We start from the raw sequence: 17,280 nt of genomic DNA on the forward strand, positions 1-17,280 counted from the left end.
AATTTGTTTGCTACATTCTGTATGTCGTTCGTAATAGCAAAGAGCTTGCTGTTGAAGAACAGTGTTTCACGGTAGCAAAGATGGATAAGTGGTCATTGTTCGTAAGTGGTCATTGCTGTCCATGTGTGCTTGTCATTTTTGTCTGTTTGGCCTGCATCGCCAGTGCCCATGTTACCTGGACATTTTTGTCTGTTTGACCCACATTGCCATCTCTCAAAATATGGATTACATTTCTTTACACCCGGTACAGCCGTACTGCTATTTCTAAATGACTTCAGGGCCTGTTACACTAATTTGTAATTGAAGTACAGGTTATCCTACAATGTATATTATTAAAAGTACAACAAGCTTTAGATTATCAGGATTAATGGCATCCTGCGATTGCGCAGATAGTAGATAAATACCGATGATCCAAAATGCGATTGTTTCTACAGAAACTGCTACTTACTGTCTTTGCAAAATTCGCTACAGGTCACATTTGAAAGCTCTCTGCAATACTATTCATAAAATTTCACTTCTAATACAGAGAATTTCATGCCATTTGGTTTCTGTTCACTTTCGGGAAATAATCGTTCAACTTGTTTCCTCTTTCTGTGGAAAGTTTCTGCACCTAACTTTTCACCACCTAATGTTGGAGGCCAATTAGGCAAGGTATAGGCCTTAGTGCCAACGGTCTTGCCCCAATGGTAACACCAGTTTCCATCAGATCACCGAAGCTAAGCGCTGTCGGGCTTGGCTAGCACTTGGATGGGGCACTGTCCAGGTCTGTCGAGTGTTGCTGGCAAGCGGGGTGTACTCAGTCCTTGTGGGGCCAGTTGAGTAGCTACTTGACTGATAGGTAGCGACACCGGTCACGAAAGCTGACAACGGCCGGAGGAGCAGTGTGCTGACCGCATACCCCAATGTATCCGCATCCGGTGACGCCTAAGGACTGAGGATGACACGGCGGTCGGTCGGTACTTTGGTGATGATGACACGGTGGCCGGTCGGTACTGTTGGGCCTTAAGGTCTCTTCGGTCAGTTTTGTTTATAATAGGCCTTAGTGCAAAATAAAACAAACGGTGCCAACTCTTCCATACTGTAAGCTCCATCACCACCGTCGACGTAACTCTGCGATCTTAGGGAGCGGTCTGATGATGTTACTACCCAACGATTGCGTGGATACGTATAAAGAGTTGGCCTCGCTGAGCTTGGTTCAGTTTGACACTACTAAATGGGTCTTTATAGCCCCAGATGATGTCTCCGGAACTTGGAGGCGAAACATTAGACACAGAAACATGCTTTAGGGCACGGCGTAATGCCATTATAAAGAAAAATCACCAATGTATGTTTTTGTTGTTTTTAATTTCCTTCGAGTTTCTCTTTACGACGGTTCACATTTTCCGGAGAGTCAAAACACTGATCCTGCATATTCTAATAATAGATTCATACTTTCAATGCCTCAGTATGGATGGTACTGGGTTGCTCGATCGCCTCGTCTTCGCTCTCTTGCTCTACGCAACACACTTTGTTCACTTTGTTCGCGGCACTTAGCTGGCCACATTCAGGTTCATGGGCACCGCTGTTTAACCATGCGTGAACGTTTCCGTTGTCTGTATCTTCACCAACAGAAATCTGTGTTTCAACGAAGACATTCACTCTGATTATAACAGACCACTTGAGGTTTATTGGAAATGAGATCCAGATGTGTGTAACCGCTCACACATGACAAACGAACCAATACCAAGCTACGTACAGACACCACAACACAAAAAAAGACGAAAGAGAAATAAACAGTGTTAGTTAGCAACACTGTATGCAGTACACACACGCGCACACACACACACACACACACACACACACACACACACACAGAGTGAGAGAGTGAGAGAGAGAGAGAGAGAGAGAGAGAGAGAGAGAGAGAGAGAGGGGGGGGGGGGGTTGGAGAGTAGAAGTGCAGTGTTCAACTGCATTTTGTTCGAAAAAAGGCTATACATCCTAGCGTACGCAGACCAATTAAGTACAAAAGGAAGCAAGGAAGAATCGAGTTTAATTTTCCGTCGACAGCGCGGTCATTAGAGGCGGAGCACGAGGTCGAATTACTAAGGGATGAGGATGGAAATTTATTGTGTCCTTTTAAAGAAACCATTCCGGCATTTCGTTGGAGCGATTTCGCTAATCACGGAGAACCTATATCTGGGCGACCAGACAGGAATGTGAAACGTCGACTTCCCGACTGTGACTCCGGTTAGGTAACCACAGCGGTAACTCGCTCGGTAAGTAAGTAGAACTCCAGAACGATCAATAAAAATCACAAAATCGTAAATAGACCAAACAGAAATTTAACCTTTCGAAACTTGCGCCACGAAAGTTGTTTCTCGCCTAACAAGACGAGAACAACAAAAAGCTGTAATGTAATAACTAAATCTGTTATCATTATACAGCGCAGTTATTACGCACTTGAAACCAAAATAAGTTACAACCTACTGGAGATGTGTCACAAATAAAAAGCAAAATGCGTAAGGAAAACGTAAAAAGTGACTTCAGGCCTCGTGTATTATATGTTTCAATAACTGCTGAGCTACGCACGTCTCTCGAACGTCGTTATCGGCGCCCGAGCAGACAGAGACAAAACCGCATTCCTTCCTGCGCAGCCCGGGACGACGTGTCTGGCCCTGCCACGCCCCCTTCTGGCCGCTATGCTGCTGCCGTTGCAACGCGGCGCTAGGAAAAACACTGACCTGGCTGCGGTTTAAAGGTACTCAGCCGCCGTGGCTTTAACCACAATTAAACGTATCGAATGCATTAGGCAAATGCGGCCGGAATGAGTGACGGATCGGCAGCACAATGGTTCATTATGCGGCGTGGGTGTGGGAACCTAGCAGCCGCCAGCCTCTTAGCCTCTTCCGTTGCCGGGACGGCACATAACTTTTCAACCGGCAGGCTTCGGCGCTCGCTCTCTAAATCTTGACCGAGAGGGGTTCATCTCACACGAGGCACATAGCTGTGAACAGGTGCTTATTTAACTTAAGTAACATTTTTCCATATTGTTTAGAGCGAGCAACCGACGATCGAACTGGGTAGCAACTTAAACAAACAGAATCAATAACAAAAAATGTTGTATCACCATCACAATGTATTTTTATTAACATATTATCGATTTCACTGCCTTATGCCATGCACCAGGAGATGTTAAATTTAACTGACGAAAGGAGAAAACAAAACTGAGAAAACAAAGAAGGCGAAAGAGAATACGGACGTTTAAAAAATGAGAGTGACAGAAAGCGCAAAATGGCTAGTCAGGAATGGCTAGAGGACGAATGCAAGTCTATAGAAACAAGTATAGACAGTGGAAAGTTACATACCGTCTATAAAATTAAAGAGGTATTTGGAGGAGTGAGAAACAGCTGTGCGAATTTCAAGAGATCAAATGAAAAATCAGTACTAAGCAATCAAGAGAAAGATGACAGGTGTTTGGAATGTGTAGAGAGGTACACAAGGGCAATGAGCTTGAAGACACCGCTACAGAGCGTTTTGCAAACCCTCGTCGCCAGTTTTGTAAAGGCCTCGCCGCTACAGCTGTGGAGGCCGAGTTGGCACTGTTGTTAAGGTAGGCCGAGGTTGTGAGTTCGTGAAACGGCTTCTGGTGCAGTACACCGCTAAGACAATTTATCTCTGCTACTATTACATAGCTATGCCCCAGGGTCAGATAACAGGATAGGAAAACGAACGTTCTACAACACTCCAACAAATTAATGGAAAAGTCACACAAATGAGTTAAAAAGGTTACTTATCTTTGTGACTTGTTGAATAATGAAGTCTGTTACACTGCAAGTAATATTATTAAAAAAAGGCTCTTAGTGGCTAAATGCAAATAATCGTATGTAAACTCCGCAGTTCATAGCAAAAGCAATGTACGACAACTGTCTGTTCACTTCTAAGAGTTCACTAAACGAAGCTCCCTGCCTAAATCAGCCCTTGACGATGATCTATAATTAAGTGGGCGAGAGCTGCTCGTCTATCTTCCGAGTAGGCTTCTGCCCATTGTCATCCAATCATTGGAGGATTGTACTCGGCGGCAATTGGCCGAGGCGAAGTTGATATCTTCATCCTCAGCGCCACTCGGTTCAACTGAAGCAAGTGACGAGTTTCTCTAGCGTTGGCACCAGCTCGCATCTTTGGCGCTGTGGTGCTTTTGCCTTGGCTGTGTTTTGTTCAGACGACACAGAAGAAAGAGGAGAGGAAGTAGACGAAATGGCAGATATGATACAGGGAAAAGAATCTGACAGAGCACTGAAAGACCTGAGTGGAAAGGCCCTTGGAGTAGACGATACTCCCTCAGACTTAATTATCCTTGTGAGAGCCAGTGATGACAAAATTATTCGACGCAGTATGCGTGGTATATGGGATAAGTAGAACACCTTCAGACTTGAGAAAAAATGTAGTAATTCCACTTCCAAAGAAGTAAGTTGCTGACAAGTGTGAACGCTACTGAACCACCAGTTCGTTAAGTCATGGCTGCAAAATATTGACACGAATTATTAACAGAAAAATAGAAGAATCAGAAGCTGACTATGGGAAACATCAGTAGGGTTTCCGGGGAGATGCAGTAATACTCCAGATGGTACTGACTCTACGACGTACCCTAGAAGATACATTGAAGAAAGGTAAACCTACATTTGTAGCATTTGGCAAGTTATGTAAAATTTTTGACAATGTTGACTGGAATACACTCTTTGCAGTTTTGAAGCTAGCAGGGGTAAAATACAGGGACTGACAAACTATTTATAACCTACGTAGAAACCAGACTGCAGTTGTAAGAGTCGAACGACATGAAAGGGAAGCGGTAGTTGTGATGGGAGAGGAACAAGGTTTCACCCTCTTCCCCACGTTATTCAAGCTGTAGACTCAGCAAGCTATACTATTCCTCGTTTGTGGCCGCTCCGCTTCTACACCGTGGGCTAAATAAAAGTGGCCTGCAAAATATTTACTACAAGACTGACTTGGGATCTAACCCTGTTAATGATAATCACAGAAATGAACATCACAGATGATGCCGGAAATGGCCACCACTGACGTGGAAGCTGCGCTGTGCTCAGTTTTAGAAACTGTGAGACACACGTAGCAGTTTTGCCTGGGGGTCAGGAGCAACAGGGTTTTCAATGTTCTTGTAGCTCTTTGAGAGTGTGAGGATTATATGAAAAAGCTTCAGTTTTTCCCACAGGTAAAAATCACATGGGGAGAGAGATCATGCGGTCGAGGTAGCCAGGGGATTGCCCTGCTTCATGCACTCGTGGCAAGGTGTGAAGGCAGTGTTTGCTGTTGCTCCTTCTTCGTGAAATTTCCGTACTGTCAGTCATATTCTGTAAGCTCATCCACATACGGATTAAAAATTATCTGGCCGTACCAGATAGCACAAACAGTTTGGTGAACACCAGACATTGCGGACTTAACACCGATCTTGAAATTGTGCAGCGGCTTTTCAAAGATTTTCTTATGAATAATGGTGCACATGACAGTGAGTTCACATACTCTGACAGGATGAGAGTGGCCTCAATTGTAGGAATGAAAAGCTGAGAATCCGGAAGTCCTGATTCCATTTCAGTTAGAAACTACTTGCAGAACTTACTATGTGAAAGTTCGTCAGACGCTTTAACTCATACAAGACAGCAAATTTGTAAGGATTCAGATGAACGTCTTTCTTGATAATTTTTTGACACGACCATCTCTTAGTTCCCGTTTACAGAGAAAAACGGCATTGAGATGTCACCTTACTTTCACTCGAGCAATATGTTTTCCTGCTCGAATTCTTTTCGGGTGGTTCAGGAATTTATTCGCAACTGTCACTGTTTCGCGTCTTTTTGCCACTCAGATTTGCAATTGTCGACTGTTTTGGAACTATTGCCAAAACGATTACAATCTTAAATTCTTGCACAAACAATTCCGCACACCAGAATGAGATTTTCACTCTGCAGCGGAGTGTGCGCTGATATCAAACTTCCTGGCAGATTAAAACTGTGTGCCGGACCGAGACTCGAGCTCGGGACCTTTGCCTTTCGCGGGAAAGTGCTCTACCAGCTGAGCTACCCAATCACGACTAACGCCTCCTCCTCATAGTTTCACTTCTGCCAGTACCTCGTGTCCTACTCTCCGAACTTTACAGAGCAGTTGCCCGCGAAAGGCAAAGGTCCCCGGTTCGGGTCTCGGGCCGGCACACAGTTTTAATCTGCCAGGAAGTTTCAATTCCGCACACATTTTCTATGATTTGTGCTTCGCATAAAATTCGACAATGAACCCGCCCTGTTTTATCGTGAGCACCATTTTATGTTTCATTCGTCGGTTCACCCAACACGTCTACTCCTCTCACTCAGACGTAACGACATAGTAAAGCACTCCGGACAGAGCATACGGGAGATGAGCATGTGCAGGCACGAGCATTGAAATAATGGTACCAGCCGCTGTGGCCGAGCGGCTCTAGGCTCTTCAGTGCGAAACCGCGCTGCTGCTACTGTCGCAGGTTCGAATCCTGCTCCGGGCATGGCTGTGTGTGATGTCCTTAGGTTAGTTAGGTTTAAGTAGTTCTAAGGTTTGTGGACCGTTGACCTCAGATGTTAAGTCCCAAAGTGCTTAGAGCCATTTGAACCATTTGAAATAATGGTTTCCAACATTTTCTGTGACGGCAGTTCTCCTGTCCATTAAGAAAGGTCAGTACGCCGTCAGTCTTACAAATATTTTTCAGGCCACTTTTTCGGCACACACTGTACTTTTCTTCGCGCGTCACGAGTCCATCAACAACTGGCATTCGGTCTCGTGGTTGCTTGTCGTCGTAATGTTTCGGCTATTAGTGTACCTCTTTCCATCTGCAAGTGGAAGAGGAACTGGAATGACTATCAGTGGTGCGAAGTACTAAATGAAGTTACCTAGAAACCGTAAACATTATCCTCCGTCACTCAATAGTGAATTACCAAGAAATTTTTCATCATGGACGTAGAATGAAGCGCAGTCGTTTAGATTAGATATGACTCTGTAGTGGAGATCGATTGCGCATTGTTTCTGACCATCAGCATCTTTGTCACGTGCAAAGTGCGTGTTCGCTTATCTTCGCAATATGTCCGTGTCGCAGGGGAAATTTGTGTGACATAACGCACGCGCTTTCTAAGACTATGGGGGCGTTAATTGTTTTGAATCATTAATTTAGATTGACAAGTGCGAAGTCTTGCGTCTCAGCAGTGTTCTGTGTCATTCTTCGAGAGACAGGGGAACATCTCGGAACCCCCATCTCCAGGAATACAACTACTCCTTGCAAGTAGTCCTTGAGTCCTACAGTGTGAAAGACTGGCAGATCACGGTGATGAGCTGTCGGAGGTGATCAGGATACATCGGTTCCTGCGCATGCACCATTTGTTTTGAATGACCTCCTCAAGAAGAACTGTCTGTTAGAGTTTGATCGAGAAATAAGGCGGAGAATGAGTCTCCTCCTTTCCTCCCAACACTTTTACCTGGACACACAGCATGGAGACGATTCATCGCAGCGTGTTCTGGGATTCACATCAGCTGTGATGCAGATCAGTTACACATTGCTTCGTAGTAGCACTGTCTCTGTCGTATCCAGTAGGGACGCAAGTTCCAGCAACGCAGAGAGTTCTTCTCGAAGAAACTACCAATAGACGCGCCCCAATTCGACGTCCACAGACAGTTATCAATTCGAGAAATGACAGAATAAACAGGAAAGTTGAATAGGTGACTCCTAGCCCCTTACACTTGATCTCTGTCCTCTGTATTATCTTTGAGCCACCTTTTCAGAATGAGCAATTGCGAAACCAGGCTTTAATTGGCCAGATTTGGGTTATATGCACTTTTCCCATGTTTGATAAACGCTTCATGTTATGATTCATTTGTTATATTTGTTTTCATTTTGTGGATTCTTTTCACATTGTACGAGGGCTATTCGGGAAGCAAGGAACGATATGTCCTGAAATGGAAACATCAGTGAGAATCAAACCTGTTTTATTTGCAACAGTTAGCTACAACTTCCAGCTACTTATCTCCATAGTCGCCTATTCGACTTAGATGTTCGTCGTAGCGTTGTACCAACTTTCGAATACCCTCGTTATAGAAGGCAGCCGCCAGTGCTTTCTGCCAATTCTCTACGCTGGCCTACAGCTCGTTGCCTGTGCCAAAATGCTGTCTTCATAGCCAAAGGTACATGTGAGCAGACATGAAACTCAGAGGGAGACAATTGCGGGCTGTATTGTGGGTAATGAAACATTTCCAATTGAAAACGATGGAGGAGCATCTTCACTGCCCCAGCAGAATGCGGCTGAAAATTGTTTTGAAGAAGAAAACGGAAGACACTTATGTAATGTTGGCTGCATAGCTTCAGGCGAAATTTCTCACCAGGCCCTCTCGGCGGGAGACCTAGTGTTCTAGGTATCTTTATATGCTCCCTATGTGCTCAGAACTAAAAAGAACGACGTAACGCGATCGACGGCCATACTAGAGACACTGCCCAACACAACTGTGCAAAACATCATCTGATTTTCACTGTGCGACCGATCGTTCCTTACTTTCCGAATAACCCTTCGTATTAAGAGTGGCGCTAGCGATCTGGTGAACCGCAGAAAACGGTTGTCCTTGCGTTCGTACCGTCGTAATTGACATTCCACTATTGAGATGGCTGTATGGTCACGTCCCGAAAGCCTGTAGGAAGCAAGAAAGGAAAAACCTCCAGGAGAAGACATTGCAATAGAGGTGTTCTTCACCATGGTGTGGTTTCTGTTAAAGTTCCGAGAGAGTATATTTTTAGAAGAGTCAACTAATGTATTGATGCCACCTACGTACACCTTGCAAAAAGACCATGAATATAATAGTAGAGAGATTGGAGGCCACAAGGAGGCTTACCAGCAATCTTTCTTCCTGCAAACCATTCGCGACTGGATTAGGATAAGGGGGAAGTAATGTTCGTACACAAACTACCCTCCGCTATCTACTGTAAAGTAGCATGCGGAGTACAATGTAGACGTAGGTCTATTATAAATTTTCAACTGAAACCTGTTGGCAGAAGGATCAATCCTACAACAAATTATTATTAGATATGTTTCTCCAGTGTTCCTCATTCATTCCTCAATCTCTCCTTCCACCTTTCTGCTTGTGCATGTGTATACATGCATGTGTGTCAGGTGGCCTGGGGGAGGGGGAGGGGGGGACTAGGCCTTTTCTATCCGCATGTTGAATTCTCTGTTATTGTCACTGTGTTGTTATTTCGTTGCTGCATTGTGTTTTCTTCTTACTGAAAGAGCGCGTCTTTTCGCAGCCCGAGCCACCGCAACCGCTCGTCACTCTACCACGTGAACTGCGTCTCGTTCAAGTGGGCGATGGTGAACTGGTGAGTACATTTCATTAGGTTGGATATCATTATATCATTCAAAAGCAACTATAGATCGTTCTAAACAAATATCTGGAAGTAATGGCTGCATGAAATAGAAGAACAATCAGATTTTCTCTCTTGGGTAGGACAAATTTGTAACGATAGTGTCAAATTCACTAACACCTGCAAGCAACAATGTCATTAAAGTAAGTGGACTGGTTCAGTAGTGGTTTCTAAATGGTTAACAGCAAACGTTCGCATGGATTATGAAGTCTCCAGTCATGCCATGATTTTTATTTTGTCGTAGAGGAGGCATCGATTTGGGCGAATGTAAGCTGCACGTTTTCCATAAAATTATGCCCAGCTACTCGCAGTGTGGATTATTTATGTGATTCTACAAAAATCGGCATATTCTAGTACCGTAGAAACTTCAACTGCAGTGCTCGTTTCTTAGTTTTAAATTGAGCAACAGTATCACTACTATTTCGAAATTAATCCTTGTGTGGGAGGGAGCACTATAACCGCCTTTGAATGTTGACATTTTAACTTACACACTTGCTATTATCATGCTCAAAGTTCGCCTGCCTTACACGACACAGGAGACACAGTTTTTCTCTAAGTAGCAAAATTTAGTTATTTCCAGTGAGCGATAGCGTACACAGGATATCACCAAGAAACTTCGGATATGGCGCAATTTCAATGCAAATTTCAAACTCCCAGTTATTAGTTATAAGAAGAATGTACCTAATGGAGATGTTTACAGAAAGTGTGGCTCAAGACGAGCTACGTGTCCATTGTCGTAGATAGTAGTGGGTACAACGCACTTTGACAGGGAAGTGAATGAAACACGGGTATCTGAAGTATACAGTGACATGAGTGAAGACTGTGATTGGAGACATGGTGTTTCTGAGTTGTTTATCTACGTGGGGGAGTTGGAAAATAAGTTTCCCCTGTCGACTGTTGTCAGAGTTGTGTGTGAATGGCAAAAAAAGAGAATGAGACATTAAAGATAAGACATATCTTTATTTTTCTACATAATTTCCAAGTACATTGAGACATGTGTGATACCGCTTTATAAGCTTCAGGAAAAAATCAAGGTGTTGCACATGGAAGAAGCGTTCAACGGCTTGTTTGGCGTCAGCACTGCTGCCAAAGCGCCTTCCGCCGAGAGTCTTCTTCACAGCAGGAAACAGATGGAAGTCACTTGGTGCGGCATCCGGACTGTAAGGCGGATGGTGTAGGCGCTCCCAACCAAGAGTTGCAATATGGTTTTGCGTTGCCGTCGCCGTGTGTCGTCTCGCATTGTCATCCAACAGCAGAACGCCAGATCTGAGAAGGCCAGGACGCTTTTTTCGAATCACCTCTTTCAATTTCGACAGAGTGGCATAGTACCGCGCAGCACTGATGGTTGCGCCCTCCAGAAGGTCCATCAGCAAAACTCCTTTGGCGTCCCATAAAACGGTGAGTAGCACTTTACCTGCAGACGGAGTGCTTTTGAACTTCTTTCGGACAGGTGATGACGGATGTTTCCACTCCACGGATGCGGCCTTTGATTCGGGCGTGTAATGGTGAACCTGCGTTTCATCCTCCCTCACAATCCGAAACAGAAGTTCATTGCCAGGTTCAAGGCTGAACGCCATGCGTTGTCCACGTGTGTCGGGGTCAGTTGGCGGGAGCACCCAACGTGCTGACACCTTCCTGTATCGAAGAATGTCGTAGATGATCTTGTGAGTTCGCTCATGTCCGATTCCACGTTCTGCCGCTACTCCATCGATGGTGATACGCAGGTTCGTTTTAATCATGTCATCGCCCTTCCTGACATTTGCATCTGTAGTGGCCGTGCGCGTCCGTCCAGGTCTCGGTATGTCCTGCACTTGCTGACGTCCATCACTGAATTTCTGGCACCATCTCTGCACCATTTGCCTCGACATCGAATCTGACCCATACACCTCAAGAAGGCGGTTATGAATTTCTGTGCCTGATACTCCACGTGCCCATTCGTAGCGGATAACAGCTCTCACTTCCGCCTTTGACCACGACTCCAAAACGCACCTTCTCTCCATAGCTCCGGGAAAAGGCTGAGCGGCTGGCCTCCGCTTTGCGCAGGCATTGCGACAGCGCCATCTGCTTGATCGCGGTCGACCTCTTCTCAATGGTGTGTCGGTGTCTTGCACATGCGCCTTCACCTGCCATGTCGTCTTTCGACCATATCACACAACTCTGCCCACAGTCGAATGGGGAAACTTATTTTTCACCTCCCCTTCGTATATGTCAACTTAAAAATATGAATAAGAATCAACATTTTGTTAACGGCTTTTGTAAATGGGTAATGTGACGTAAATTGTTCTTTACTGAGTTTCTCTACGCCTCTTTCCCCCATCTCCCCCCCCCCCCCTCCCAGCCGTCACACTCTCAAAATTAAATTAAGGAAGCGGCTTATAGCCATGGAAACTGTTATCAGTGTAACAGTGTGATGTGCAGGTACCAAGTCTAAAAGAAACGTGTCTTTACAAAAGGTTATGTCTGTGCACTGATTATAACAGCTCTGTATACGCCATAGGAATTCTGCTCGCAGTGATACTATCTGTCTTAGCAGGTGAATGCTGTAGAGGATCTGGCCTCTGCCTACATCGAATCTTGGAGTAACGAGGCATCTGGAGGTGCCTGAACACAGAAACACACGTTGCAAATGTCGTAATTTTCCATCTGTTAGAGGTGACACAGAGTAGAGTCTCGGTTTCGTCCAGACTTGACTCATACTCTGTTTTGACGCTCCGCAGATCCTCCCCACTGTTATCTGCCCCTGATGATTAAGTGTATACAGCGGAAATCTGCCCAGCACTTTCTGTTAGATGTTGCGACAGCGGCATAACTGTATATTTCAAGTCACACTGGATGTCAGCAGCTGCCTACAGCTGGTCTCTGTGCCAGATAACCCCTAGTTCAGACGCCACACACAACATCGGAGCAAGGATGGGGCCCCTCCACGCCCACACCAACGTGGTGACCAAACCAAAAGTTCTACTGTCACCTCCGTATAACATGTTAGTTTTCAAATCGTGAGTCACAGGATGTCGGCTGTGATGTTGTCTATGCGTCTGGGTAGGATTACCCATTGACATGGTCCATCAGGAGACAGAAAGTGGACGAAAGCCATCGAAGGGTAGCGGTTTGTAAGGGCAGAGGGAAAAATGTGCCAAGGCAAGCGCCAAGGGAAAGAAAACCTCTGCGACAGTAGGACGGGTAGTAAGGGCAGTAGCGGCTGCAATAGTGCATGCAAGGTGTGGTTATGTTAGTGCGAGGCATCGTGCATCGTTACCTTTGTCGTTGCGGGTGCTCGTTGTGGGGCCTGCTGCAGCTGCAGCGTCCCGTAACAGTTCAAGGTCATCATACATTAGTGGGCAATCTATCTTAGATCACCTCTCAGTATACGGGATGTGTGTGGCTGGTTTGAGTGATGTGTACAGTACGGTTTCCCTGCGATTGCCTGTTTTTCGGCGGGTCGAGCATCTGGGGTTGCCAGCCGTAGCTGTGTTTGAGGGTCTCGCCAGTACTGTCGTGTTAGCGTGCTATGGACCATAGATATTTAGTTTCTTGCAGTAGTGTTTTTGGTCTATTATTTTGCCATTTATGGTTGTGGTCGTAGTTACCCAGAGAAAGGATAGACGGGTTAACCGAGTGTTTCGTGTTTCTGTACAGTCGTGTGGAGAGTTTTTGGAATACCTGCAAGATGGTATCTAGCCGATATTCCCGCTGAAGATTGCGGTACGTGTGTAGCGCGGAGCGTTGCATATGATTCTGAGTACTTTGTTCTGTGTGAGCTGCAGACGGCGCAGGCGTGTGGGCGCAGCGTATCCCCAGACGGGAGCAGCATACGTCATCAGAGGTCTGGTAAGTGTGGTGTACATGGACCTGGACACCCTACTATTCAGTGTGCTAAGCCTGTTAAGCATAGGCTAGAGTTGTTTGAGCCTCGCGTTTGCTTTGTTGGTCACGTGTTGAATGTGGTCTCCCCAGAGTAGTTTCCGGTCCAGCCAGACACTGAGGTATTTGACCTTCTCACGGAAACGTACTGGGCGTGCGCGTAGTGTTATTGGGTTGCAGTGTTGATGTTTGCGCAGTAGTTTCGGTCTTCTAGTGAACAGAACGGCTTCGCGCTTGTCGACGTTTACTCTAACACGACATTTCTCCAGCCAAGGCTCTGCCGCTCTGAGTGCAATCTGTAGTCGTGAGTTAATGTTAGACGGCTTCCAATCTTGCGCGACGATGGCAGCGTCATCCGCGTAGATTGCCACCGTCGTGCTGCGTGTAGCTGGGAGGTCATTAATATAGAGGTTAAACAGTGAGGGCCCTAGGTTGCTTCCTTGGGGTACTGCAGCCTGTATACCATGTCGTGTTTATTGTTTGCTCTCAACATCGGTGTTGAAACTCCAGGCAGTGAGTATGAGTGTATGAGACGTACCAGCTCGTCGGGGAACACTGCGTCGCTGACTTTGCTTCTGATGCCGGGTTCTTCACAACACTGGTGACTACTTTGAAGGACAATAACAGGTGTAAACATGTAACTCTTTTGTAAGGGTTGTGAATAAATAGTTTCCACTATTTAAGCTGCAACCCTCGTATATCCTGTAAACTGACTCGTTCCAATCGTTTCGATAAAAGAATCGTTCAAACGATCTGTGCAATATGAAACATTATCTAACTAACAGGTGCAAGTACAACTATGCGGTATGATTTGCTTCGAGAGAGAGACACTGCGCCTCCGACAGCTCAAAATATTCGATCGTGGCACCAGCATGATTTTGTAATTTTTAACGATTAAGCATTGTGAACTTCAGAAATATGCTCAGTATGCCATGATGGAGAAAGAGGGAAATCTGAAAGATTTCTTTAAATTAATGTGTCCATGTACGCAATATTTTTTTATTATTACAGTATAAGTAAGTTTGCAGTTGGGGCTTTGCAGATCGTGTGCCGACCTTTCAAACTGCGTCCAGCAGGTCCCGTTCTGTGGAGCTTCCATCCAGTATCCTGTGAATGCTGCTTGTTGCATGTCTTTCCATAATCCGCGATTCCATGTCGTACTTGGTCTTCCCTGGTGGCACTTTCCCTCCGTCCTTCCTACCAACACTTCTTTTGCAGTAGAGTCATCTGTTGTTCTCACATTTCCAGCCCATTGTAGTCGCTTAACCTCTTTTTTCGGGAAAATACTGAGCTGATTCATCACAGCATATATTTCATCATTTTTTTTAGTCTCCTCCGCCCTTTTTCTTCCTTCACTGTTCCAAAAATCTTTCTCACATGCCATCAGTTCTGTCCTATCGCCATTGATGGTACTCAAAGTTTATTTGTCATATAACAACTCTAGGGTAATTATTATTAGCCTTCATTTTAACTTTCGTTGAGATTACGCTTGATTTTATGATTGATTTTAGACTGTTATGTGATCTGGAAGCATTTACGATTCGTGGGTTTTGTTCTAGCTGGCCATTATTCCACAGGTTCGGACGCATTTAAAGTTCTCAACTATCTTCAACTTCACCTCTCCCAAGTTGGGACAGCGTTTTTTTCTTATTTACCCGCTCTACTTAAACCTTTCTAAGAGTGAATCTGTGTAAGTGAGATAAGCCACTTCTGAACGTTTATGAGTGAGAAATCAGCTAAATGAGAGGCCTCTATGAGGCAGAACAATTTGATGTTTCCTTAAAAATCACTTCTCCAAGTTCAACTGTATATTAAATTGAGGTGAATAGTAACGAATTACGTACCTTTAACAACACTGAAATGACGCAGTGGTGATGTTCCACGAAAATATTACGGATGCCGCAACCGTCCTGGCCTTGGAGCAGTGTTTGCTCTATCGGAGCAGGAGACCTGCTGAGCGTAATCTCTACTGTGAGAGACGGTAAACGCTACCGTGTGTACATAGGACGGCTCGTGGCGACGGGAACGTGCTGAGACAACGTCCGTCCAAAGCTTTGTTCTCGCTGAAGGACTGTACCTGTCTACGAAGCAATCTCATGTTCATGTTCCTGTTTTTAAATGCTAGGAAGTAGACTTTGTCTGAGGAAAGAAAATAATGTTGATCTGGCACAGTAAACATATTTTTTATTAAGTCTGTAAAAAAATTTTTGAATGTTCATCATAATTTTACTGATAGAGTTAGTCGCGTCCCAATACATTCTACATCTACATCTACATGAATATTCTGAAATTCACATTTAAGTACTTGGCAGAGGGTTCATCGAACCACAATCATACTATCTCTCTACCATTCCATTCCCGAACAGCGCGCGGGAAAAACGAACGCCTAAACCTTTCTGTTCGAGCTCTGATTTCTCTTATTTTAGTTTGATGATCATTTGTACCTATGTAGGTTGGGCTCAACAAAATATTTTCGCATTCGGAAGAGAAAGTTGGTGACTGAAATTTCGTAAATAGATCTCGCCGTGACGAAAAACGTCGTTGCTTTAATGAATTCCATCCCAACTCGCGTATCATATCTGCCACACTCTCTCCCTTATTACGTGATAATACAAAACGAGCTGCCTTTTTTTTTTTGCATCATTTCGATGTCCTTCGTCAATCCCACCTGGTAAGGATCCCACACCGCGCAGCAATATTCTAACAGAGGACGAACGAGTGTAGTGTAAGCTGTCTCTTCAGTGGACTTGTTGCATCTTCTAAGTGTCCTGTCAATGAAACGCAACCTTTGGCTCGCCTTCCCCACAATATTATCTATGTGGTCTTTCCGCAACTTATACTGGAGTATTTTCCAATTCGACTTCCTTATATTCTTCTTTAATCATTAATTTTTCAGTTATTGAAGGGTACTTAAAAGGAAATGAAAATAGCTATTAATACAGCAGTATCAAACACAAGTCTTTCTTCCCTCATTATTTGTTCTACTAATCACTGTGATATTCAAATACCTACCTGAGATCACTGGTTTTTCTCGCGCGTTATTTCTGACACCTTCCTGGCTTGTGAAAACGAAAATGATGACGTCTACCTCTACATAGACAATGTCCACTCACATTAATGTGACCACCTGTCAAAAGCCTGAATAACCACCTTTTTGCAGCGTGGACCGCTGCGCGACGTGGAGGAAGAAAAGTCAGTGAGGTTCTGGTGGGTACCGAAAGTGCTATGGCATGGCCAGCTGCGCCAGGTTTCCTGGTTGAGGATCCATGGAGCGAACAGCACGATCGATGTGACCCCACGATTCTCCATTGGGTGTAAATCAGTGAGCCTGGAGGCCATGGGAGACGGTAAAATCATCCTGGTATTCTTCGAACCATGCACACACACAGCGAGCTGTGTGATTCGTTGCATTGCCACGTGGTAGATGACACCATTACGAGGTTCAAATGGTTCAAATGGCTCTAAGCACTATGGGCCTTAACATCTGAGGTCATCAGTCCCCTAGAACTTAGAACTATTTAAACCTAACTAACCTAAGGACATCACACACATCCATGCGCGAGGCAGGATTCGAACCTGCGACCGTAGCAGCAGCGCGGTTCCGGACTGAAGCGCCTAAAACCACTCGGCCACAGTGGCCTGCTCATTCCGAGGAAAAGAAAATTGCATATAGGGGTGGACATGGTCCCCAAGGATAAATGTATACTGGTATTGACCCACTGTCCACTCCAGAAGGACGAGATCCTCCAGGGAATATCACGGAAACATTCCCTAGATCATAACTTTGCCGCATGGTGTTTGCTGTCTGATACTTCTCGCTGTTCTGTCCTATGGAGCATTAAACGTGATATGTCTGAAATGACCACCTATCGCCACGTAGTGGACGTCCAGTTGCGTTACTGGCGTGCAAATTCCAGCCTTAGTCACCAGTGAACAGCAGTCAGCATTTGTGCATGGAGGAAGCGACTGCTGCGAAGGTCCATACACAGCAACTTTATCTGAACGTTCGT

At 45.0% G+C, this 17,280-nt stretch overlaps 1 protein-coding gene across 6 annotated transcripts in view; it reads left to right on the plus strand.

The window, feature by feature from the left end:
• LOC126281577 (uncharacterized) overlaps nt 1-17,280 on the plus strand; it is a 280,344-nt gene that overhangs the window by 181,494 nt on the left and 81,570 nt on the right. For all 6 annotated transcript variants that reach the window (XM_049980654.1, XM_049980657.1, XM_049980656.1 and 3 more), the window contains exon 2: nt 9,293-9,364. In XM_049980654.1, the coding sequence (XP_049836611.1) occupies nt 9,293-9,364 (72 nt within the window). The remainder of the gene's footprint in view (nt 1-9,292; nt 9,365-17,280) is intronic.

This window comes from Schistocerca gregaria, chromosome 7, assembly GCF_023897955.1.
Source record: "Schistocerca gregaria isolate iqSchGreg1 chromosome 7, iqSchGreg1.2, whole genome shotgun sequence".
Classification (NCBI taxonomy): Eukaryota; Metazoa; Arthropoda; class Insecta; order Orthoptera; family Acrididae; genus Schistocerca; species Schistocerca gregaria.